This window comes from Anolis carolinensis, chromosome 5, assembly GCF_035594765.1.
Source record: "Anolis carolinensis isolate JA03-04 chromosome 5, rAnoCar3.1.pri, whole genome shotgun sequence".
In the NCBI taxonomy this organism is placed as follows: Eukaryota; Metazoa; Chordata; class Lepidosauria; order Squamata; family Dactyloidae; genus Anolis; species Anolis carolinensis.
In genome coordinates, this window is record NC_085845.1 from 5,529,588 (window position 1) to 5,557,089 (window position 27,502).

Below are 27,502 nucleotides of genomic sequence, written 5' to 3' on the forward strand. Positions count from 1 at the left end.
ACCTCCTGGTCAGAGTGATTCATTGCAGTGATTCATTGCAGCTGCTCTCCAGTCTGCGCCACAGCCTGAGCCCTCAATCTTTTCACAATCTTTCATTATTAATCTTATTATGATTTGGATTGTCTCCTAATTTGCTTTGACTTTTCATATGTGTGCATCAGCTCTTTGCTTTTGATAGCAATAAGCACCTTCTTTGGCTCGCTGACTCACTCATATAGGACTGTACCTTTGCAGACTGACAAGTGGCCAGGGGATTTCGGGAACTAATGTCCAGTATATCTGTTATTAAAGCCTATTAAAAGAAAAAGATACTAAATTATATTAGATACCTGGGATATACAGTTCATTGATAGAGAACAGATGTTAGTTGAAAAGTGTTATTGTACAGAAACAGGTGATATTAACATAAAATATAGATCCAGTTCCTTTGTGTGCTTTCGAATCATTTTGTCCTCAAGAGGAGCCTTGAAATAACTGTCATGTATTTATTATAGCCATATTCTTCTGCTTTCCCTCCAAGTATTTCAAGGCAAAATGCATTGTTTTCCCTTGGTATTGTGCAGTAATTTGAAGCAGGCCAAGCACAGAGATTGAGAGTGAAAGTGAGAAGGTCTGGCTCAAGGTTTCTCACTGCATTTTGAATTGAGCAGAGTGTGAATCGAGGTCTCCCTGGTTCTCATGCCTCATTCTAACCACAAATGCTACATGGTTTGGCTTCTGCTTTGTACTTTTATCGAGACAATTTGCTATTCCTTAGTGCTTTTATGGCACACCTTACTGCTGCACAGAGAAACAAATAATAGGGTGCATTGTTTCCCTTTCAACTCATAAAAGCTTGGAGCTTTCAGTTCAGCTGTATTCAGAGCATCAGGAGATGGCTGGGTGTGTGTTTTATCTAACCTGAAGAGGGAAAATCTCACAGTTTTGGGCTGGTTTCGAACTTGCTTGCAAGTGATCATTCCAGGCAAGAGGCTTGGACATAAAAAGTTGTTCGCTCCATTCACTGATGACTTCAGCCCCACTGTCTGTTGACATATGGCCCCCAAGAGATGATCCTCCAGCCCTTGACAAGTTCCTTAGTCCTGACTTGAACTCCTGAAAATATCTGGCAACCAGACATGCTCAAAACAAGCCCTGGAAGACGTCAGTGTGGCTTAATAACATGCTTTTAGAGTTGCAGCATTGTATTTTAATGTAAAGTTGAAGGGAGACAACATTTTTGCTTTAAATTTAATACTGTATATTGTATTTGTCTGATAACTACACGAAACTACAGAATTTTACCTTTGGGTGAAGGTTGGGGTTTAGAGAAATGAAGAACGAGAACAGATGAAATGCTTCTATATCTTGTTTACTTATAGAAAGTGCTGCTAGTATTCATGGCACTTTATAGAATGCAAGAGGGCAGTCCCAACCCTAGGGAACTTTCACTTTAAAATTCAGTGTGAGAAACAATAAGAAAGGGAAAGTGGAGATAAATGGGGGGGGGGGGACATGCAGTTGTTCTAGTTACCATATTTGGACTTGGTTATAGAATACCCTTTATTGATTAGCCCTTAGGCTGTATCACAATACCAAACCTAACAACAAGGCTTGATAGGACTTGATTACACTGTATACAGAAAGTTAAAATAAGACACTTATAAAAGGTAAAGGTTTCCCCTGACGTTGAGTCCAGTCATGTTTGACTCTGGGGGTTGGTGCTCATCTCCATTTCTTACCGTCAGAATGTTCTTCCTAATGTTCAGGTGGAATTTCTTTCCTTGCTCTGTGTCCTGATCTCTAGATCCGCTGAAAACAAGCTGGATTTGTATCCCACATGCCATCTTTTCAAATATTTAAATGTGATTGTTGTGTCCGCTCTCAACCTTCTCTTCTCCAGGCTAAATACACTAAGCTCTTCCCTGTGCCCTTGGAGGAGGAGCCAGTCCTTTTTTCCCCGAATCCCCTTGCCTCCCTGTTCTCTGGTGTTATCTACCCCCTTGCTACTCTTGGCTTTCCTTTTGCCCTCTTCAATCTCCATATCTTTCAATAATTTTAACAACCAGTCCACTGGGCCGATGAGAACCAGGTAAAACTTTGGATCCTGTTGTTCTGTTGGATTCAGAGGAGAAGTATCAGGATGGAAACCATGCCCTTGGAGAAATGACTTAGCTGGGTATGTTTAGCTTGGAAAAGAGAAGACTGAAAGGTGAGAAGATAGCCATATATAAATAATTGAAGAGATGTTACAGAGAAGGTGGATCCAACTTGTTTTCTACTGCTCCAGAAACTCGAGCACCAGCGAACAGATTCAAATTACAAAATAAGAGATTGCACTTAAATATTAGGAAGAGCTTCCTCACGTAAGAGCTGTATGATACTAGAATACGCTGCTTCAGATTATAGCAGAGACTCCTTCTTTGTAGGTTTCTAAACAGTCTGGGACTCGTCAGGAATCCAGCATAAGGATTATATGGGCAAGGCTATGAGGGGCGTGAAGGTTTTTGGTGGCAGAGCACTTGATGGACTTTGTGTAGATCAAGCTGGGTGTGTGAGAAATTGAAAAACCAAAGTTTGCAGGAATCTCAAATTGTTATAGTTTAAAGCAGAACCAGAGTAAAGCTGAATGCATTAATCCTTCTCCAAGATTTTGTTGCTTGCAGATATTTTTCAACAGTTTGTTCCAAGGTATATGAACAAACTGTTGAAAAATATCTGTAATATTTGTGTTTAATCAGTATTTTCCTAATGTGCTTTTACTGAGTCCCTTTGGAGAGAGAGGACGGGTTATCAATAAAGTGTTATTATTATTATATTTCATCTTCCAGCTTGTCTCTGTTGTACAGTTTTTTATTGATTCCTTTTTAAACAGGATCGAATGATGCCATCCCTCCCAAATTCCCAGCGCAGGTGCTTGGCTCAAGGGAAGAAAACCCTCCAGATGCTGTAGCTATCAAACATAAAGAGGGGATCTATAGTAAAAGGCCTGTGGCCAAGGATGCATGGACAGAAGAGAAAATGTCAACACAGGAAGAAGTCAAAGGTAACTAACTACCCATGGGGATCTCTGAGAGGGGACATAGTAGCCATCTTTGAATATCTGAAATAATGTCATTTGGAGCAAGCTTGTTTTCTCCTTTTACAGGAGATAGAATGTGATCCAGTGGGTTCAAATTACAAGAGGTTCTTCTTAAACATTAAGAAGAATTTACTGTAAAATAGGCTGCTCCATCTTTGGAGGTTTTAAAACTAAGATTTGTTGGACATATCTCAGGAGTGCATGGCAGAGGATAAACTAATGTCCTTTGTGGTCTCTTCCAGCTCTAACAATCTCATATTTCTGTGATATTCACGGTAGTCATTAGAGTAGCAATTTCCTCTTGCCTATTATTTTAAAATAATAGTTATATTGTTTAATATATTTTAGCCTTTTAATACAATTTTATTGCTTTAAATTGCCCCAAGTTCTTGAGTTGGATGAGGATATCAGGAGTGAGTGACTGGGAATCTAGGGACCTCATTGATGCCCTTGGAGGGCACCCACCGCAAGCTTCCACTGCCAAAAACTTAAGAAAAGATCCCTCAGTGTCTTCCCAACCTCCTCTAGATAGCTTTAGGTATTTTTGCTATGCTTTTAGTTCTGCCCTCAGTCTAGGATAGGCCTTTTAGAAAATAAAAGGCAGAGTTTCTTCCTTTATCCCAATCCTCGAATGGTGTTGCTGGTCCACCTCATGCCTCACAAGCCCTGTTCCCACTGCAGTTCTTTCACTATTAACCTTCTGTTTCAGTAATAAACCCTGGAGAAAATTCATCCAGCTGCTTGCTTTCCAGCTATCATTATGAGTGACTCGATCTTAGATACTAAAAAATGAGCTTGGGGACCTCCTTAAAGCTGATCTGAGGATAGTTTTACAGCACATAAGATGAAATTTGTCCCCCGAGTGAGTGTGTGTTTTCACTTCCTGAAGGAAGAATTACTGGATGTTTGCTTTTTCTGCTGTGGGCTGATTCTTCTGCCACTAGAGAGGAAAATAATTCTATTATGCGGTATTCTGAATAAGCAGGTCACAGCACAGTGACATAATTATGGCAGTTAATAAGCGAATGGTGGCCACAAGCATAAACAACCCCCCTCCCCCCCTCTGCAGATCCCTGCAGAAGCCGGAACAACAAATTAATAGGGAATGAATCTTATCCTCAAGCACTTGGACAACTGGACATAACAAGCACCACACAGCCATGTAAGTTACACTGGCTGGAAAATAATGAAATGCTGCGCCAATCTCTGGCCAAACTGAAGGTCCAGAAGAGATCAGAATGGTTAATGAGGCCTTCCCATAAACTAATGCCCAATCCTAAACTTTTGACTTCTGTTCTGTACCCAGCTATCTGGTCCAGAGAGCTTCCGAGGGCTTTGTTTTAACTCTCATGATAATCATGATTAGATCTACTATGGTGAATCTATTGTAGTTCTTTTCAAAAGACATGTAATTTGGAGATCCTCCATGCAACATGGGCAGATAATTCCACACGATGGGGAAATAGTGAGCTGTGTGACACGTGCTAAGATGTGCTTTTGTCTTTCTGCAGATCTTTTCATGACATAATTCCAAATCCCCATGGTTTGAGAGAAAAATAGTCTTTGTTCTTTATAGCATTTCTAATTTTATAAACCTCTCTTGTGTATTTCTGTAGTATTTTCCCCTTTAACTAAAACTCTTTACTGTAGGCACATCTTACTTTGTGAAGATGTTTCAATCTCCAGGCCATTTTGTTCAAAGGTTGCATCATGTTCCTGTAAAAAGACGGGATATATGTACAGCTTGTTCGTTGGTTACTAGCCGAACGGGCACCAGTACTCTAGAATGCACAAGGATATTTTTAACTACTGTTGGATTCTAGATGCACTTTGCAATGTATTGTTGACGTGCTTATTGAGAGTGGGCTTGTATAACGTCTGCTTTGAGCTAGTGAAGCAAGAGCATGCTGAATTTAGAATGGGAATAATTGTGTAAGGCAAGTAGCTCTTTCTTTCTAGCTGTGACTGATAACTGAAATGTCTCATTTTGTCTTTTTTTTCCTGCTGCGTAGATAGTGCCAGAACCAGAGCCCCCATAGAATCTGTCAAAACTACCCATTCAGTCTTCAGGCCTGGTGAGTTTTACCTGCACCAACCAGCGCCTCTTCAGCATGAAATTGACTTTCTTTCTGGAAGTGAGGCTTTGAGGCAGTACTCGGCACCAGAGCACCCAGCCACGTCTTCCAAAGACTTTTTCCAGCACAAGGGAACGTCCGAGAGAAGCCAAGCCCCTCTCTCGCTGCATCATCGGAAAGGAGATGAGAGGTTTTCTCCACTGACAGCTGAAATAGACTACAGTTTTGTTGAGGAATTACCATTCAGCAAGGATTCTGAAACAGACTCACCAAGGAAAGAGGCAGGTCAACCAGATAGTAGGAAAACAGGTCATGAAGTGGTGAAAGAGCCTGTTTTTCCAGGCCACCAAAGGATTGGCTTAAAGGAGAACCTGGTGGTTGATCACCCAGTGAGGAGAGACACACATTTTACGGGAGGCTTAGATGAACTCTGGACTAAATACTTAGACCGCCAGAAGCAGCGGCATCCGCTACAACACTGTCCTGATATCAGCAGCAGCAGAAATGAGCTGTCTCTGGTAGAGCGACTTGATCGATTAGCCAGACTCCTGCAAAACCCTGTTAGGCACTCACTTCTGGTGCCTGCCAAAAATGAGAGAAGCCACTTCCAAGAAGAGGCAAAAGGAAAAGAGCCAAAGAAAATGAGCTCCCAAGGGAGAGTAGCATACAAAAGCAACTTGGCACCCCATAGCACCGTAGAAGAGAGCTCAGATGTTGTCAATGCCGCACAGTTACCAAAATCGAGGCCCCATAAAGTTGGAGCTGCCAAAGAGGTTGGCCTCATGGATGTAAACAACAAAGAGTGCCAGGACTCTGAGACTCTGAGTGAAGACTCTTCAGAGATGAGGCCGGTCAAAGGATCCAGTGTGTTCAGCGACAACACCTCCGAATCGGGGGTGACACAGCTGGAGACAGAAAGTGGCTCTCGGACGGAGGCGAGTGGCTCCATCTCCACCATTGACACAGCCAGGCTGATCCGAGCTTTTGGGCAGGACCGAGTGCACATCTCCCCCAAACTGTCTCAGCTGTACAGCATCATCAGCTTTCAGAAGACTCGCTCTGAGAAGAGGGCCAAGGGAAGCAGGAAAGCCAGGGTCACAGATCACCCCAAAACAGCTCTCTCGGAGCCAGCAGGAAAGAGCACTCAGGTATGTGATTGTCTCGCTTGACAGGCAAATCAGCCTGTTAGAGTTTGCTTTTTAAAAAATTATTTATATACAGCTTTTCTCTGAGTGAGATTCTCGCAGAAGCAGAGGAAGCAGGAGGACATTTTTGCTCCCTGGCTTCAGGTAGGATTTGGCTAAGATTTGGCTAAGATTTTAAACTGAGTTTGGGCTTGGCTCCTGTGGTCAAAGTCTAACTGTTGTGTGACTGTTGTTAGTAAAGGCACCTTTACTAACTATCCTTTGCAGTACATACAGGAAACAAAGCAACATAAACAAATACACAAAGACGTGGTTTGTTGCAGTCTGCACATAAAGTGCGTGCATATTACTTAACTGTACAAAGATCCCACTTGGCCACCACGCTCACCAAGAGATGCAACAAAAGCAAAACATTCCCATCACATGCACCAGCTGTGGCATGTTCCGCTTTTTCACACAAAACTAGACAACTACATCTGCTCCAAATGCAAACAGATGACTCTGATGGAGCAGAGGATCCAACAGCTCGAGCACCGTATTAAGACCCTTAAGGACATTCAGGCACTCGAGCTCTTCTTGGACACTGCACAACACGCTGCTGTAGATCAGCAGCCTGCATCACACCAACACCACCAAGACCATGATCAGGAACCTTATGGGGAGATCAACTCAAAGGTAGACAACCCTCAGGCTTGGAAGGAGGTCACCCATAGAAGGAGACGCAGGACCAGGCAGCCTCCACAGAACTCCTCTGCTCAGCTGCATTTACACAACAGATTTGAAATTCTTACATCATTAACATACAATCAGGAAACACATCTTGTGGAGGACCACAGTTTCTTAGATACCACTCAGTGGACCATCCTGGATCAATGCGCAGGGGATAGCCCTGACAGGGACAGTGCATCACCACAGTCACACTTATGTAATCATGCAAATGCTCCATCCCCAATCATAGACCAGGAGCAACAGGAACATCCTTGGGAGAGTAATGGGCTCTCGGATGTATCTCAATGGATTGTCATTGATGAATGCACTGGGGATGTTGAGGAGGAGGACAACACTTTACACCTACATGATTCACTTCAACAGGAACACTCTTCAGGGGACATACACACTGTCTTGCACAAAAGGGACCCTGTCAATCCTTAGAGGAACGGAAGCCATCATTTCCAGACCGGATGGGATGGCTCGAGAAACATGCTGCCTCCCGGGGGCAAAAATACACCATATCACTCAGAGGCTCAGCAGGCTCCTAAAGCCCCATCACCCTCCCCACCTTATGTTGATTCATGTAGGTACCAATGACACCGCTAGGCATACTTTTCAAAAGATCACAAATGATTTTCGAGCTCTGGGAACAAAGCTAAAACTGTATAATGTACATGTGATCTTTTCATCCCTCCTCCCCGTTGTAGGACATGGCTCTACAAGGGCCGGAAAAATAGTACAGGTCAATAACTGGCTCAGAAAATGGTGTCAAGAGGAGCATTTTGGCTTCCTTGACCATGGTCTACTCTTCCAAGAGGATGGACTACTGGCAAGCGATGGGGTGCATCTCACACAAGTAGGAAAACATCTTTTTGCACACAGACTCACAAACCTCATCAGGCGCACTTTAAACTAAATCCACTGGGGGAGGGGAACAACAGCCTGGCGAACACTATATTACCCACGACCACAGGGAACCGCCGTAAGGCTAAACGGAGGGCTGCACAAACACAGCAAGGACCAAGTACAGAGAGCACAATAATCCCAAATAAACAGTTCGAGGGGAGGTCACAGGGGCTTACATGTCTTTACACTAATGCTCAGAGCATGGGAAATAAGCAAGACGAACTCCAACTCCTAGCACAGCACCACACATACGATGTCATAGGCATCACTGAAACCTGGTGGGATGACTCCCATCACTGGAATTTAACCATTGAGGGCTATAACCTCTTTCACAGAAACAGAACAAAGGGGAGAGGAGGGGGAGTAGCTTTATATGTCAAAAACAGTTACGTTGCAGAAGAAATGCAAGACTGTAATCCGGGAAACCAGCTTGAAAGCATCTGGATAAGAATCAAGGGAACCGGGACTCAAAAAGATCTTGTCGTGGGTGTCTACTACAGACCTCCGAGTCAGGATGAAGGACTTGATGAAGCCTTCTGTCAACAGCTGACCAAACAGGCACAAAGAAGAGATATAGTAGTCATGGGCGATTTCAATTATCCCGATATCTGCTGGAAAACAAACTCAGCCAAGAGTACAAAGTCCAACAAATTCCTCACTTGCCTTGCAGATAATTTTATGGTCCAGAAGGTAGAAGAGGCAACAAGGGGATCAGCAACTCTTGATCTAATCTTAACAAATGTGGAAGACCTGATCAATACAGTTGAAGTGGTTGGATCCTTAGGGGCAAGTGACCATGTGCTCCTGCAGTTTGCAATAGAAAGGAATGCTGAAACTAAGACAAGTCAAACACGCATTCTGGACTTTAAGAGAGCTGACTTCCAAAAAATGAAGGAATTACTGAGCGGCATTCCATGGACGCCGATATTAAAAAACAAGGGAGTTAAGGATGGATGGGAGTTTTTCAAAAGTGAAATACTCAAGGCGCAAATGCAAACAGTGCCAACAAAGAAGAAAAATAAGACAAGTGCAAAGAAGCCAGAATGGATGTCCAAAGAACTTCTAACTGAGCTAAAGCACAAAAGTGACATGCACAAGAAGTGGAAAAGGGGAGAAATCACCAAAGAAGAATTCAAACGTATAGCCAACACCTGTAGGGAAAAGGTTCGCAAGGCTAAAGCGCAAAATGAGCTCAGGCTTGCCAGGGACATAAAAAACAACAAAAAAGGGTTTTTTGCTTATGTTGGTAGAAAAAGGAAGAAAAAGGAGGCGATAGGGCCACTGCAAGGAGTAGATGGGGTGATGGTGACAGGGGATAGGGAAAAGGCAGAACTGCTTAATGCCTTCTTTGCCTCGGTCTTCTCACAAAAAGAAAGCCATCTTCAACCTCAGCAACATGGAATGGACGAAGGATTGGGGGAAATCCAACCCCAAATAGGGAAACAAGTTGTCCAGGAACACCTGGCCACTCTAAACGAATTCAAGTCCCCAGGGCCAGATCAGCTACATCCAAGAGTATTGAAGGAACTAGCGGAAGTTATTTCAGAACCACTGGCAATCATCTTCGAGAGTTCTTGGAGAACAGGAGAAGTCCCAGCAGATTGGAGGAGGGCGAATGTGGTCCCTATCTTCAAGAAGGGAAAAAAGAACGACCCAAACAATTACCGTCCGGTCAGCCTCACATCAATACCAGGCAAGATTCTGGAAAAGATCATTAAGGAAGTGGTCTGCAAACACTTAGAAACAAATGTGGTCATTGCTAATAGTCAACACGGATTTACCAAAAACAAGTCATGCCAGACTAATCTGATCTCTTTTTTCGATAGAGTTACGAGTTGGGTCGATACAGGGAATGCTGTGGATGTAGCGTACCTGGATTTCAGTAAAGCCTTCGACAAAGTCCCCCACGACCTTCTGGCAAACAAACTAGTAAAATGTGGGCTAGACAAAACTACGGTTAGGTGGATCTGTAATTGGCTAAGCGAACGAACCCAAAGGCTGCTCACCAATGCGTCGTCTTCATCATGGAAAGAAGTGACAAGTGGAGTGCCGTAGGGTTCTGTCCTGGGCCCGGTTCTGTTCAACATCTTTATTAACGACTTAGACGAAGGGTTAGAAGGCACGATCATCAAGTTTGCAGACGACACAAATCTGGGAGGGATAGCTAACACTCCAGAAGACAGGAGCAGAATTCAAAACGATCTTGACAGACTAGAGAGATGGGCCAAAACTAACAAAATGAAGTTCAACAGGGACAAATGCAAGATACTTCACTTCGGCAGAAAAAATGGAAATCAAAGATACAGAATGGGGGACGCCTGGCTTGACAGCAGTGTGTGCAAAAAATACCTTGGAGTCCTCGTGGGGAAGAAGTTAAACATGAGCCAACAATGTGATGCGGCTGCTAAAAAAGCCAACGGGATTCTGGCCTGCATCAAAAGGGGAATAGCGTCTAGATCCAGGGAAGTCATGCTCCCCCTCTATTCTGCCTTGGTCAGACCACACCTGGAATACTGTGTCCAATTCTGGGCACCACAGTTGAAGGGAGATGTTGACAAGCTGGAAAGCGTCCAGAGGAGGGCGACTAAAATGATTAAGGGTCTGGAGAACAAGCCCTATGAGGAGCGGCTTAAAGAGCTGGGCATGTTTAGCCTGCAGAAGAGAAGGCTGAGAGGAGACATGATAGCCATGTACAAATACGTGAAGGGAAGTCATAGGGAGGAGGGAGCAAGCTTGTTTTCTGCTGCCCTGCAGACTAGGACACGGAACAATGGCTTCAAACTACAGGAAAGGAGATTCCACCTGAACATCAGGAAGAACTTCCTCACTGTGAGAAGGGCTGTTCGACAGTGGAACTCTCTCCCCAGGGCCGTGGTGGAGGCTCCTTCTTTGAAGGCTTTTAAGCAGAGGCTGGATGGCCATCTGTCGGGGGTGCTTTGAATGCGATTTCCTGCTTCTTAGCAGGGGGTTGGACTGGATGGCCCATGTGGTCTCTTCCAACTCTACTATTCTATGATTCTATGATTCTATTTTATTTTTTATCCCCCCCCCCCCCCCACCAAGGCAAGGTAAAACAATATATAATTAAAAACACACAACTACCTCACAATGTCTCCGTGGCAACATGGCTCTCTTTGTGACTCTTTCTTTCCTTCCTTCCTTCTTTCCTTCCTTCCTTCCCCTCATACACACATCACCTTTCTTTCCCAGTGATATCACAGAGGGCCACTTCACCTAGTAACAGCCTTTGTGGTACGGACAGGTATACTTTGACTTTTAGATAGATAACTAGATAGATAGATTAAAAACACATAAACATAAGATTAAAGCAAAAAGTGGCACATTAAAAACATCCATACCTATATACATGTCAGTTTAAAACCCATAGTTTTGAATCGACTGGATAGATCTGCCAGAAAAGACAGGTCTTCAATACTTTTAAAAATTCAGACAGCATGTTTAGCTGTCAGATCTGTTCTGGCGGGTCATGCCACAGTCGAGAGGCAGCTGACAGAAAGGTCCTCTGGGTGACTGTGGCTGGTCTGGTCCTGGCTTCCCGGAGTGAATATCCTGCAGAGAATCTGAGTGTTCAGGGCGGATTGCAGGGAAGAAGGCAATCCCGCAAGGAACCTGGGCCCAAACCATGCAGGGCTTTAAAAGTAATGAACACTTTGTAGTTTGCTGAGGAACTAATTGGCCCATGTCTCCACGAAACTATATTATATTATGCCATGAATATCTTATAGAACCTTTGAGAGCCGTAAGTGGTCCGCCACCCTCTTTAGGCACAACACGCCGCGTAACTGTCTGCTGCTTTGCCTCCAAATTGAATTAACGTGCTTGAAATGTATAAATGGACGCTTCAGCGTCTGATTGATTTTCTGAGACTAATGAGTGTGGATCCGTGCTCCTCTTTTATCGCCCAACTTTGGTTTACCATTAAAAGTTATTAATAGATGCTAATTATTGCAATAGGAGTCAAAATCTCCTATTGCGGTAATGTGTCTCCCTAATTAAAAAAAATTAATGTGACAAAGTGTGTTGTAATAGCTTTGCTACAAAAAGTAAAGAAATGTTGTCATTAATTGGCATGGCATTTAAGCAACAGCCATCCATATTTACTCTGCAATTAAGATTTGTGTAGTTCAGTTCATGTTTTTTTCCTGCAAGAAAATGTTCTCCTTCTGAGCATGATCTTTATTTGAAAAGCAGCAACCATTTCAGTTTGCATCATCTGCTTGCCAATAAATTATTTGACAAGACGAGAAAGGGATATGGCTGCCTGTCAGAAACAATGCGTATGTGGCACCTTAAATGCTAGCATATTTATTGGAGCAAAAGAATAGATATATAAGCTTTTGCCTACAAAAGCTCATGCTGTGATAAATGTCTGAGTCTTTAAGGTCCCACTGGACCTTTAAGCTGCTGAAACAAAAAGAACTACTTCTACTTTGGGGGGAATTGATTACTTGTCAAATTCAAGCATTTTAATGCCTGCCTGTCTCTTGATTCCATTCCAAACATGTTGTCTCTGTCGGGAGGCAAAATGAATGACCCATTGACGGCTCACAGTTCCACTGTTGCCATAAACTAGTATAAGACATCTAGGGCCTTGTTGTTTAGTCACCGAACCATGAGCCCATCAGGTGTGCTTGGATTTGTTCCCCTTCTTTTCACACAGACATTATCCCCTGCTCAGTCACATAGACAGTTTCTGTAAGTTACCTACACTGTGTCCATGTTCGGCCTGAGAGCAGCAGTTCCCAGATTTTTTGGTTAAGGAACCCTTCAGAAGACTTTTTCCTCCCACAGTACCCTAACTCTGCCCCAAAGCATCAGGAATCTACGAAGTTCTTCCTTCTTTCATCTTACAACTATTGCCTGAGTGCTTTGTATAATGTAGAAGGCTTGGAAATAAAGAGAAAACATTTTTAATATAACCATAACCTTTGTTTTGGTACAGGAAAATATTTGATTCATACCTATTACAATATATATTTATTTATTACAGTCGATGACCAGCAACAGAAAATGTACAAGCATCAGAATAGCGTGGAAAAGTATACAATTAGATATTAAGAAACACAGTGAAGAGCAAGGTTAAAACACAGTATTGAATGTGGTAGTTAAAATGATATAAAACATTTATATGCTAAAATGACAAAGGTAAATGCTGAAGTAAATATTAAAACCTTCCAAAACTGTGACAACCTCTTGTACCGACAAGTTATTGCTGCTGCACAAAAGCTAGCACCTTTGGCAGTAATTTTGGGGTCTTGGTCTGCCAAAAGATAATCAACACAAAACCTTACAGATCTCCCTGGTAAACTTTCTAAAACTTAATTTATAAAATGTTTACGAAGGTCTCGGTAAAAAGAACAGTACAACAAGACATGCTCCATACCTATTGCAATGAATGAAATTGTTTCATTTTTGTACTTAGAATAATTTTGAAACTGGTCTTTATGTCCGGCAGCTGAATAGATCAATCTGGAGCAGTATCCAACCTATTCTTAAACTTGTTTTTGGTGTAAACATGAGCTAAAAGGCTTGATTCACATCAATAGATGGACATGAAGGGGAGTGTTGCTCAAATAGCCTTTCCTGCTATTGGCCGCTATATGTCTTATCAGTCGTACGCAATAGACGTTCAGTGGCACAAATTCAGATTTTGTTTTTAAAGCAGGGATACTTTGAATTTCTACAAGATCTTCATACTCTGGCATGGAAAAGATTTTTAAAACATTTGTGAGAGTTTTCGTGGAACCCCTGCAATGCTGTTGTGGAACCCTAGCCTTCTACAGAACAGTTTGGGAACCTCTAAAGAACCTACTAGATCAGTCATGGGCAAACTTCAACCCTCCAGGTGTTTTAGACTTCAACTCCCACAATTCCTAAAAGCCGGTAGGCTGTTAGGAATTGTGGGAGTTGAAGTCCAAAACACCTGGAGGGCTGAAGTTTGCCCATGCCTGTATTAAGTGCTTGATGCATCATCTAGTTTGAGTGGTGAGGCATGGATGCAAAACTTGCAGCCTGAATGCTTATCTCATCCTCTACTAGAGAATAGCGTACTGGAGTGTCCTGTTACTATAGCTACTGCTTTTTTCATTCTTGGTCTTTGTTTGTTGAATATCAACCACATGAGACCTGTATATGGAAGATGTATTTGGAAGACTGGAATCCATCCAGAGTTACATCAGGACCCTAAGATCCATGAATGATGCTGGAAGCATAGGATGGGCAAGGGGCATGGCAAGACATAAGATGGTCTAGGAAAGTACTATTCAACATGGTACTAGTGCTGGTCTATGAGACATCAGTTGCAGGTCTCTACTGAGTTTCTAGGAATGGCACACGGCAAGAAAGGAATTGCTGCTCCACCAGGCTAGACTGCTTGCAAGTTCATGACTTGGCCCTTTACATATGTTCTGGACTTCAGCTCCCAGAATTTCTGACTACTGGCCATGCTTGGTGGCCTTCTGGGAGCTGAAGGTGAAACATCTGTGGAGGAGCAAAGGGTGCCAGACACGGGTCTTGGGCAACCTATAACTTAAAGATCATTTATAGGATCAGAAATAGACTATAATTTTGAAATGAATCAACATGACAGGATTTATAATTAGAAGCCTCCATGAACGTGTTTAAGGTAATTTATATACTTTGCCGATAAGGTAGCAGCTAGATTACAGTATCTGGACTTGCATGTGAATGTCTGAGTCAACAGTTTAAATTAAGAACTAAAAATGTTGGGAGCATGCAGGGGAGAGACGAAAGGAAAGATTTTAAAGTTCAGTGAAAAGCTGGAAGTATATTGGTATGTTTATCCAGGGAAAAAGATGACAGCCTTAGTTGTGCAATTTTTGTTATAATAAAACATTTTGCCACAAAGGAGAAAGAAATTACTTGAAAATGCCAACTGAGGGAAAGGTAAGATTGGCTTTAAACTGGACCAACCCAAAATGTTTGGATAAGGAGTGCTTTCATTTCCCCATTGTTAATGACAGATGAAGACTTGCTAAATTCACCTTTCATGAAACAATAGACAAACCGCAATGTAATGATTCATATTTTTGAATGTTGTTTTGCATTAAGTCAGGGAAATTGCTTCCAAAATTGCATGCGTTAAACAAAATAGAAATGCATGTGAGATTGCTTATGATTTTTCATGGAGTTTTTTAATGGATCCAGAAGCTTGTTACCACATAAATAATTACAGCAGTTATTAATTTGCAAGTCTTTAAGAAGAGAAGAGATGTTACTAATTTCTGAGACAATGGGCTTTAGGCTGTATTCCACTTAGTAGCACATTAGGACTGATCTGTTCTGCATCATCTTTGCCTTGCCTACTTTTTTGCAAGGTGAAAAAGTTCTTGCCCAAGGTGTTTATGCTTGTGAAGACTATGATACTGGACTGATGTTTAGAGACTACTGGAATGGCTTGGATTGCGATTGTGGATAGCATGGTTTTAATAGTGATTATAATGTTTTTAAGTGTTTTAATCCTTTTTAAATTTAATTTTAAAATGTTTATTTTCATTGTACATTGTTTTAAGGCATCAAATAGTTGCCTGTATGTAAAGCTGCCTTGAGTCCCCTTTGGGGTTGAGAAGGGTAGGGTATAAATATGGTAAATAAATAAATAAATAAATAAATTAGTACACCAGTGAATGCAATGGGAGTTGGTTGCCCACAGATGGGTATCCATAAGGAACAGGGGAGATTGAATCCTAATTGTAGTCAAAGTCCAATGTTAAAACCACTATGCATGCTGGCTCCCAGCTCCATCTGCTGCAACATTATAAAAAGCAAATGTCTCCTTAAATTAGAAGGTCTTTACTTGCCAGCAGAATAACAGATGGGAGAAGACCAACCAGGTCTCCTGGAGAAGGGAGCTCAACATCTTAGGAGTAACCACCAAAAAGGCTCTCTATCTCGTATCCTAACCAAACATTCCTGTGATGGTGGTATGGCCGAGAGAAACTCTCTTGAAGAGTTTAAAGCTCAGGCAAGCTCATATAGAAATTTTGGGATTCAAGTCCAAACTAGATCTCCTCAGCTTGGAGCTTGGGCTTAGAGCACCTGGAGGGAGGTTAAGAATGAGCACACATCTCCCCTTTGTCACTATTCTTGTTCTTTTTGTGTATTGGAATGAATTTCTGAAGCAGGGGACATCTTCAGTCCACTTTCGCTTCTTGATCCAGGACTCTGAAGTGCCGTATGGAAAGAGTAGAACTAACATACTTGCTGTTGCTACCTTTCCTCTTGTGCTGTAAAAAAATGTGATGCAGAAATCATGACACCCTTGAAGAGGGCTGCTATTATTTACTCCAGCTGTTCCCACATTTTTTCAGTCTGGAACCCTTCATAAGACTTTTTCTGCCCACAGAACCCTAACTCTGTTCCTAAGTTTCCTGCAGAACCCTAACTCTGTCCCTAAGCATTGTGAACCCACAATGTTCTTCCTTCTTTCATCTATTCCTATTACTTGGGTGTTTTGTGTTATGTAGGTTTGGCCCCTGGTGGCACAGTGTGTTAAAGCGCTGGGCTGCTGAACTTGCGGACCAAAAGGTGCCAGGTTCAAATCCCGGGAGCGGAATGAGCGCTCGCTGTCAGCCCCAGCTCCTGCCAACCTAGCAGTTCGAAAACATGTAAATGTGAGTAGATCAATAGGTACTGCTCTGGCGGAAAGGTAACGGCGCTCCATGCAGTCATGTCAGTGGCCACATGACCTTGGAGGTGTCTACGGACAACGCCAGCTCTTCGGCTTAGAAATGGAGATGAGCACCAACCCCCAGAGTCGGTCACGACTGGACTTAACGTCAGGGGAAAACTTTTACCTTTACCTAGGTTTGGAAATAAAAAGATTCATATTTTGTTTTTAAAACAGGTACATTGAATTTCAGTAAGATCTTCATACTCTGTCATGGCAAAAGATTTTTTCACAGAACCCCTATGATGCTTTTGTGAAACCCTATGATTCTGCGGAACATCTTTTGGGAACCGCAGATCTACTGAATCAGGCATAAATTGAAGCCTGGTGTGTATGTGTGCACCTGCCTGGCTGCCTTGTCAGGATTTGGAAATTACCTGGCGTTTTTTAAGTGATAGCAGAATTAGAACCTCTGGCCTAACCACCTGTAAAAGAGTTAAGCCACTGTCATTAGGGTGTGGTGGCTAATGCAATGGGTGAAGTATATAGGTTGTAGTTATACTGAGTAAGTTTGATGAGGGTTGTTGAGACTGATGGTGTTTTGGAGAATTGCTGCTGTGAGTAGTGAGGGAGAAGAAGCTGTAAAGTTTGTATATTTTATATATACTTCGTATACTGTTGCAACAAAGGAGAAAGAAAATCCTTCCTGTTTATTTGGGAAAGAACAAAAGTCTCTGTGTGTTGTTGTTTGAGTAGAAGGTCACTACAACTGTTCTTTTAGATATATGGTTCTCTATCTGGAACTAGTAGAGTCATTTTCACAAAAACAAGAGTTTTATGACTGCTAGAACTCCTGACGTGATTATATGACTGATAGGTAGAGATACAATGGTTGGTGAGTGTAATGTTATGAAAGGGTAGCTGGTTAGTGTTTCAGAGCCAATGTGGTGTGTTTGTGTGTGTAACAGAGACTGTGATTCTCAAAGAGTGCCAAATTAACTTTCAGGTCTTTGAAATGCTTATGCACCTGTCTGCTTTTTTTCTTCTAGGCAACAGACTCTTTTATTTCGTCGGACTCAGTTTCCACAGCCGGCGGCACCCGAGGACCCAGCTCTGCCCTCAACGGCAAGCGGAGTACGCGTATGTTAAATAAGGCCATTCAGGCAGGTGAGTAGCTTAGATCTGGATCCTCCTCCCTATTGGGTGGCAGGCATGCTTTATCTCTTTGTAGAGATCTTCTAGTCAGCTGGGTTTTTCCCAGAGCAATCTCTTTTGGGTACACCTTACAAAATACTCAAAGAGAACAGCACTTTTCTTGTCTATACTAATGTCTTCAGTATCAGCAGGCAGTTTCTTTCTTCTTACTCTGGGCCTTCTCAGCTCTTGCCTCTTAATAAATCTTGGTTGGAGGACCAATTTGTTCCACAGGGTATTTATCTTGCTTGCAAAGGTAGCCAAAAACTTTGATATGGCTTCAGATAAGTGTCAGTACTTCTGCTAAGACGATCCAAGGGTTGATTGTTCCTGAAACAAACAAAGGAAGTGAATTTTCCTTTGTTTCCCCCCCCCCTGTGATGTCTGATCTAGGGCAAGGACTGTTCCAAAATGGAGTAAGTTACACAATTGAGGAATAGCCTTAATACATCTTCAAGCTGGGGCTAGCTATAACTGTCAGTTATTTCAGAACAATATAGTGCTAGTAAGAAGAACAAAAGTGATTTGGTCTGACCTTACTGTATTTCTAGAAACCATCTCTTGAAAAGGTTATTAATAAGTTGGGATGTATTTTGTGGAGGGCTACCAAGATGAGAAGAGGTCTAGAGACCCTACCATCTGAACACATCCAGCTTTATAAAGCTTAGGGATTTGGATATGTTTATCTTGGGGAAGAGAAGACTGAGATGTAGCATGGGAGTTGTCTTTAGATATCTACGGGATGTCTTCTAACCAGCAGTACTGGATATTATAGTTTCCACACCAAAACAGATATCTGATGTTTATGATTATAAATAAGGTTTGTCAGTGTGACTGTGTACTAATTTTAAAGCTCCTGATTCCAAGACGAAGTAAAAAAAGTTGAAATATTTGCTTTTCACACCTTGCTTCTGAGTCCATGCTAGTAATTTTGAGAAGGAATTGACTGTTTCCCTATACAAAAGGCAGCAGAATTAAATGCAGCACATTCACCAGACGTAACTTGGCACCGCCCATCTGTTTGTGCAGTGACTTTCCTGCAACCCAAATGCATGTGTTTTGTTGTGTGTAGAGCCAAATGTTTCCAATGCAGCTCCTAATTAGTTTTCAATAAGAAGCCCTCTGTGATCAATTAGTTCTTACCTATTTTAGTACTTTGGTTTGTTTACTATGGAGCACCTGGTGGTGCAGCGGATAAAACTGCTGAGCTGATGAACTTGCTGACCGAAAGGTCGGTGGTTTGAATCTGGGGAGCGGGGTGAGCTCCCACTGTTAGCCCAAGTTTCTGCCAACCTAGCAGTTTGAAAACATGCAAATGTGAGTAGATCAATAGATACTGCTCCAGCGAGAAGGTAATGGTTCTCCATGCAATCATGCCAGTGACCACATGACCTTGGAGGCGTCTATGGATAACACTGGCTCTTCAGCTTAGAAATGGAGATGTGCACCAACTCCCAGAGTTGGACACAACTAGACTTAATGTTAGGGGAAAAGCTTTACCTTTACTATTTACCTTTAACTTGTTTATTATACACACTTCAACATGGCTTTCCTGCTGTTTTTTTTAAATGGAGTTAATGAACTGCTGTCAAAGCTACTGAGTCCAAATAGACTTCAGAATTAAACTGTCAGGCTTCTTTTCCGAAATACATTCTTCTGAAGCGTAATAATACTGGGATCTCCATCCCTGTTCCTTTGGGGGTTGAAACCGGTAGGTTCGAAGTATAAGATAATAAATTCCATTCAAATAGACTCAAATACATCATTTATCTGGAATTCCAGAATCAGAAACACACAAAAATCCAGAGTTGAACACATAGATGAAATAGTCACACCGTTGCTTTATCATGGTTCACTGCACACACACTTTGGTTTCATGTACAAAATTATTTTAAAATCTATACACATAAAAGTGAAAAATGTGTATGTGGTGGAGGCGTCCACTTACACAGAGAGTCTCTGGCCCCCAGAAATAAGCTATAGTTCCTGAGAAGCCTCCAAGGGCATTCTCCTCCACTGACATTGCAGTTACATTGAGCTCCATGAACATTGAGCTCCAAAACCTGTATTATATTATACACTGAACCCAATCGATGACGGATCTGGACCACACTTGACACACAGATCCAACATGGCTAGGTGTGCATGCAGGTCTGGTTTGGGGAGGATTGACGCACGATTCTGGGAATTGTAGTTCACCCACATCGTTGTACACAGAGAGTCTCTGGCCCCCAGAAATAAGCTATAGTTCCTGAGAAGCCTCCAAGGGCATTCTCCTCCACTGACATTGCAGTTACATTGAGCTCCATGAACATTGAGCTCCAAAACCTGTATTATATTATACACTGAACCCAATCGATGACGGATCTGGACCACACTTGACACACAGATCCAACATGGCTAGGTGTGCATGCAGGTCTGGTTTGGGGAGGATTGACGCACGATTCTGGGAATTGTAGTTCACCCACATCGTTGTATATTTCCTAATGGGAGCATTCATACAAAAAGAAATCAAAGACTTGCTTTTTTCTAATAAACAGTGTTACTAATTAATTAAATGGTATTACCTAACACCCCAAAACAAACAATGCCTTTCTAAAATAACCTGGGCACTGCCAGGTACCCAAGCTAGTATTATATAAAATGACCTTCAGGCTTTGAGCATACATACTTTGTGTATAACACATGGGTGAATTTTGTATTTCAACTTGGGTCCCATCTCCAAGAAATCTCTTTATGCACCTGTATGGACATTCAGGTATTCCAAAATCTCCCCAAACGCAAAATTGCAAAACGTCTGTTCCAAGTATTTCAGGTAAGGGGTAAGGGGTACTCAGCCTATATTTTGAAGAACCTCTTTACTGTAAGAACTGTTTGATGGTGGAATGGCAGACTCTTCTTTTTAAGAGGTCTTTAAGCAGAAGTTGGATGGGCATCTTTTGGGAGTGCTCCAGGTGTGCCATCCTACACAGAAAATTTAAAACTCTTACCTAAATCCTTTGTAGTGTAAGGAAAGTTAGCTAAATTCTTTCTCGTTCTGTATTTTTTTCTAAAGCAACTGGCATTGTCTGTTTCTTTCCCTTTGTTTCAATTAAAATCTTTCCTAATGCACACTCTTCAAACAGGCAGCGTCCCTTAGAGGATAGGATGCCTTTGCCAAATTTGCTCAAGATTTATTTGGTCTGTGCTATCCAACCCTCCCATATGCTGGGAGGGCCCTCCAGAGGAATCTTAGCAATTGCTGCATCACTAGTAGAACTAAGAAAAATGACTTTTTGTTTTGCATAAGCTCCCAGAATTCTTAGAAAGGACAGTATTTGGCTGCACTGGCTGGGGATTTGGGGGAGTTGTCTTCCCAAAAAAGTATTTTCCCCTCCCGTGTTTTGATGGGATTCTTTTTGTTCAAACTTTAGGGGACTTTGAGATTGTGAACAGCGCAACCAAGAAGCACACGCGAGACGTTGGCCTGACTTTCCCCACCCCGACATCCAGCCAGGCGAGGTTTCAAGTTGACCTTGAGAGTGGAATGGAAGACGAGGTGAACGGACGCAATTCAGAGAGCAAGAGCAAACCGAGGAGGCAACCAAATGGCTTCTTTGCAGAAAAACGGCCAGGGAAGAGCAAGTCTCAGTGGCCGCAAGGTCTGTGATGATTATAAGAATCCTAGAGTTGGAATAGACCCCATGGGCCATTCAGTCCAACCCCATTCTAGACTATAGAACAGGCATGGACAAACTTTGGCCTTCCAGGTGTTTTGGATTTCAACTTCCACAATTCCTAACAGCCAGTAGGCTGTTAGGAATTGTGGGAGTTGAAGTCCAAAATATCTGGAGGGCTGAAGTTTGCCCATGCCTGCTTTAGAAGCTTCATACAACCACTGGGAGAATAACCAACATTTGTGCTACATGCATCAGTGACTAAGTGGCATTGCATGTAAATAATAAGAAGCACAGCTATAATACGTAACAATCCTGCCAGGTATAGAATGCACACTCGTGATGGAAATTATATGATGCATGACTACCATGTGCAGTGTTAGCTTCATACCACACAAGCTCCAAACCACACAAGTCACAAACATGCTGTCCGCACAACTTTGCTTCTGTCAATATCTGCAGAATACATCCATTGCACAATGATGACTCCTTGGCCTTACATACGTGGCATGACTGACACATGAATTTAGGGCCTTACAGTGAAGACAGTATGTCTCCCTGATATTTGGGGAGACTATACACATCACAAGAAATCCAGAGTTGATTTAAGAGCATCCTAACCCTAATGATGTAAAGTCAAAGGATACCTGCACAGGAAAGCTTTCCTCGCTCCTTCACTGGCCTTGGTTCTCTTAAGTTAGGTTTAGATATCACAGGAAGCTAACAGTACTTGTGTAGAGGTTTAGAGAGCCAGTGTGGTGTAGTGGTTTGAAATAACCTTATTTAACTCAACTTTCTGATCTTTATTTTTCCTGGTTAAGTGGTGTAGTGGTTTGAGTGATGGACTATGACTCTGGAGAACAGGAATCCCTTCTCATCCCAAAAAATCCCCCGTTAAGTCATACCCTTTCATCTTAAGAGGAAGACAAAGAAAAACCTCTTCTGAACAAATTCTGCCCAGAAAACCCTGTGATATAGTTGCCTTAGAGAGCCAGTATAGTGCTGTGGTTTGAGTGTTTGTTTGTTTATTTATTTACTTTAATTATACCCCACCTTTCTCCCAGTGGTGACTTAAGGCAGCTAACAATCACACGCTTTGGTCACAATTTAAAACAAAGTGAATACATTTTTAAAGCAATTAAATACTACTGTGTGGATTTAGATTAAAACACAGTTAAAACACTGAGACCCCGGTGGCGCAGCGGATTAAACTCCTGAGCTGCTGAACTTACTGATTGAAAGGTTGGCGATTCCAGGGAGCGGGGTTAGTTCCCACTGTTAGCTCCAGCATTTGCCAACCTAACAATTTGCAAACATGCAAATGTGAGTATTTATTTATTTCCATCATTTCTATGCCGCCCTTCTCACCCAAAGGGACTCAGAGCGGCTCACAATCTGGCAAAATTCAATGCCGTATACAGTACAAAAAGTAAAACATAGGCAATAGGTACCTCTCTGGTGGGAAGGTAACGGTGCTCCATGTAGTCATGCCGGCCACATGACCTTGGAGGAGTCTGTGGAGAACACTGGCTCTTCAGCTTAGAAATGGAGATGAGCACCAACCACCAGAGTCAGACATGACTGGACTTCAAGTCAGGGGAAACCTTTACCTACAGTTAAAATATAACAGATATACTTAAAATAGCATTTAAAACTCACATTCCCTCCCCTCTCGCCCAATCTCACCCACACCTGCCCAGCAGTATGCCCCTTATCCTTCCTCAAATGCCTGCTGGCAGAGAAAGGCCTTTATATAGTGTTACTATGACTCTAGAGACCAGGCTTTGAATCTCTGCTCAGCCATGATAACTCATTAGGTGGCTGTGAGCAAGCTACACTCTCTCAGCCTCGAAGGAAGGCAAAGGCGAACTTCCTCTGAACAAATCTTGCCAAGACCCCTGATAGGGTCACCTTAGGGAGTTGCCATGAATTGTAAAAAGACTTGAAGGCACGAGGGTGTTAAGCAAAATGTGAGGCTGCATTAAAGCAGGGGTCCTCAAACTTTTAAAGCAGAAGGCCGGTCCACAATCCTTCAGACTGTTGAGGGGCCGAATTATCATTTGAAAAAAATATGAACAAATTCCTATGCACACTGCATATGTCTTATTTGTAGTGCAAAACAACAACAATGAAAGAACAATACAATATTTAAAAATGAAAACAATTGTAACCAACATAAACCTATCAGGGTTTCAATGGAAAGTGTGGGCCTGCTACTGGCCAATGAGATAGTCAAGGATTGTTGTTGTTGTGTGCCTTCAAGTCATTTCAGACTATGGGTGAGCCTAAGTCTAAAATTATTTATTTATTTACTACATTTATATCCCACCCTTCTCACCCCGAAGGGGACTCAGAGCAGCTGTATGTACATACAATATATTATATTAGCATAGCATAATATTAGCATTATATATTACTATATTGAACTATACCACTATACTGTAATATTATATGTAATATATAACATATAATTAATATTATTATATGGTATTATTATTAGTATTATATTGTATAACATAATATTTTATCAATATTATATGTATATACAATATATTATATTGTTAAAACTGATATAAAAATATTATATTATAAAATAATATAGTTTGGGGACCCCTGCATTAAAGCTTTATCTAATTTACCCCTAGCAATTAGGGATGAACAGAGCACATATGGAAAGTTGCAAATTGACCCTACAAGGGGAAACTGAATGTATTCGGGAGAAGTGGCTCCTGTTTCATCGTTATTTCTATTTGCACCCTCTCCTCTGATGGCTTCACTTGCTGTCCAGCTAATCAGAGACACTTTGCTGCCCCCAGGTGGGCAGCGGGACTTAAAACAAAAATTGCAGTCTTTTGTCTTTTGATATCAGCAAGGGATCTTAAGATAGATCTTGAGATTCTCTCCCATAGCTGGCATGGATAGATCCATTCCTTGCTGGTGCAGTCAGACAGGCTCTGTAGGCACTGCTACCCTTGTTGCTTCCATTCATGTCTTTGATATGTTAGTTAATCGAGATAGACAAAGAATCACACAGTGCTTAATGCGCTTATGTGATGATGTATAGTCAAAAAGGACCCTTGGAGCAGCTGTAGAACATGTAAAACTATTGATAGTAAAGAAAAGGAAGTTGATTTAGCAATGACATAACAAATGCATTGTTTCTGACTTACGGCAACCCTAAGGTAAACCTACCATGGGTTTTTGGGTCTGAAAACATGTGACTCATCCTAGTGGATTTTCATGATCCAGCAGGGAGTTGAAGCCTTGTCACTAAAGCCATAGCCCAGTGCTCAAACCACTGTACCATTTAGCCAGCAAAAAGAAAGATCAGAGATAGAAAGATCAGGTAGAAAGGTTAAATGAAGATATTTCAATTTACCAGACACAAGAGAATTAGTCTAAGAAAACTCCAAGCCTAAACAATGTGCTATTTAAAGCCATATAACACTTGATGAATTTAATCCATGTAGTGAACTTTGTGTAAAAGATAGTGCAGTAAGAGGAGAATTTGTTTGTTCCTTCATGTTGGCCATGCTTTGTTAGTGAATCTATTATTGTTGTTGTTCTCTTTAATTCTATCCCTCCATAATGACTCACAATAATATCACACAACCTGAAGAGTTTAAAACACAGAAAATACAAAAAATTAAAAACAGTTAAATATATGGATGGATATAAAGTTAAAATACAATTAATGTAATTAAAAATACCTTTAAAGCCCAACAATTATCTAATAACCTGAGAATAAAGTGGTTCATAATGTGCTGAGCTTTGCTGACTGAGGATAATAGGGGTTGTAGTTCAGTCCATTTGGAGAGTATCGGCAGTAAATCCCAACAGAGTAAATGAGACTTTCTTAAGCCCCTTCCACACAGCTGTATGAAATCCCACATTATCTGCTTTGAACTGGGTTATATGGCAGTGTGGACTCATAATCCAGTTCAAATCAGATATTGTGGATTATCTGCCTTGATATTTTGAGTTATATGGCTGTGTGGAAGGGCCCTTAGTCACTTTTCCCAGGGCTCCTATTTATTGTTAAATCAACTGAAACCCTTAACTGGGAAAGCAGAATTCAGAGGGAAAATTTGCATTTGCAATGGAGGTGTGCATGTGTCCACTGTGAACACCAGATCTTTCGCTTTGGTAGACACAGTTGCCCCATGTGAACATGAAACTGTAGAGTGAACTCCCTACTTTTGAACGCTTCCAAAAACAGTGGACAATTTAAGCTTCATTCCTTTTAAAAGCACATTTTCCCCCAACTCCCCTAGGACTTTCCTGGTTTGTTCCCACGGAGGAATTAAAGGCTGACCCCAAGAGAGGAGTTGCATCCATCAGTGTTCCTGAACCAGGTCCTTCGTGGTTTGAACCGCTGCCGAGCGGGAAGCCCTGGCGTGAGCCTCTCCGGGAGAAAAACTGGCAGGAGGAGGACCGTGGGGGCCTCCAGGTGCGTCTGGCGGTCCCAGCGAGAGACATCGAGAATAATCCACCGTCGCCTTTTGTGAAAATAACACTGCAGGTAAAAACCAGACTCTTCCTGTGGGCTATTGCTGTGTGTTTGGATGCTTTGGCTGCTGGATGAATTGAACATCTTATTAGGTCAATAGAGGGGAAAAATCCTTCCTTTCCTCCCTTCTCTCTCTCCATGTGTGTATGCATGCTCTTTCCAGATCCGGGTGGACAAAGTTGCATCCTATGGACCAATATATATGTTTTCAATTATTTTGAAAAATCATTTTTTAGACCACTAGGAGGTTGTGGAGAGGATCCAAATATTATGGAAATGGCCCTTGCACCTGCTAGATGTCATTTGGGGCATTATATGGCCATGAGTTGGTGGGCATTTTTTACCACAAACCTCCTCATAAATAATAGATTTCTGTCTATATTTTCAAAATAATTAGGGTGTTAAAAACACTATTTATTTATTTATTTATTTATTTATTTATTTATTTATTTACAGCATTTATATTCCACCCTTCTCACCCCAAAGGGTAAATGTAAAAGTTTTCCCCTGACGTTAAGTCCAGTTGTGACCGACTCTGGGGGTTGGTGCTCATCTCCATTTCTAAGCCGAAGAGCCGCCGTTGTCCGTACACACCTCCAAGGTCATGTGGCTGGCATGACTGCATGGAGGGTCGCTACCTTCCCGCCGGAGCGGTACCTGTTGATCTACTCACATTTGCATGTTTTTGAACTGCTAGGTTGGCAGGAACTGGGGCTAATAGCGGGCGCTCATTCCGCTCCCAGAATATCTGTATATATTACTCCATGGTTCCTGGGGAATCCAGCTCCCTTGCTTTCCACACTTTCCTCTTCTGTTGTGGATCAGACTGTTTGGGGGAAGAAGGGCCTTTGTTTTGCCTCACTGGTCATAGTCTCCTTATCTCTCAGGAGCACTGGAAGTGATGCAGCACCACTTTTCCATTTTCTTTCCTTTTCAGATGAAGTCAACCAGGGGTCTATTTTTTTGATGGGTGGCTGAGCGAAATCATTGCTTTTGTACATGGTGTCAACTGATGCAAAAATGTTTTGAGGTGAAAAAAGTCATCCAGAAATGATTTTTTTTAATTGGGGGGCTTTGGGGGGGCCCATGCGACCCACAGACTGTAGTTTCCCAGCTCTTGTTCTAGATTGGGACAACAGAAGAGCATAGCTGCAAACTATCACATGTACTTTCCTTAAAGGTGAATACAAGGAAGCTGTTGTCCAGTCTAGACATGCCCAGTTATCTAATGCATTCTTTACCGGGCTTGGATTCTAGTTCTTTCACTGCCTTAGTTACCCTCCACAACCTTTGGGATCTAGCATAGACTTAACAGTGCACCAGTGAGAAAAAGCAGTCTTAACACTGTTTGTAAGCCCCTAGTGTTTATGCCTGGCTCTAGAATCATAGAGTTGGAAGAGATCCCAAGGGCATCCAGTCCAACCCCCTTCTGCCAGGCAGGAATACACAGTCAAATCTCATCCCATCCCTGTTTAGAAACTGTCAGAGATGGAGACTCCCCTGGACTCCTAGGCAGCTGTGTATTTCACTGTTGAACAGAAAATTCTTTTTGATATTCAGGTGGAATCTCATTTCTGCGACTGGAATCCACTGT

General features: G+C 42.1%; 1 protein-coding gene across 1 annotated transcript in view; it reads left to right on the forward strand.

Annotated features, from left to right (window-relative positions):
- Positions 1-27,502, forward strand: part of alms1 (ALMS1 centrosome and basal body associated protein) — a 114,314-nt gene that overhangs the window by 66,771 nt on the left and 20,041 nt on the right. Inside the window, exons 11-15 of the mRNA XM_008122042.3 lie at positions 2,855-3,025; positions 5,074-6,284; positions 17,598-17,715; positions 21,156-21,383; positions 25,673-25,920. Coding sequence (XP_008120249.1) covers positions 2,855-3,025; positions 5,074-6,284; positions 17,598-17,715; positions 21,156-21,383; positions 25,673-25,920 — 1,976 coding nt within the window. The remainder of the gene's footprint in view (positions 1-2,854; positions 3,026-5,073; positions 6,285-17,597; positions 17,716-21,155; positions 21,384-25,672; positions 25,921-27,502) is intronic.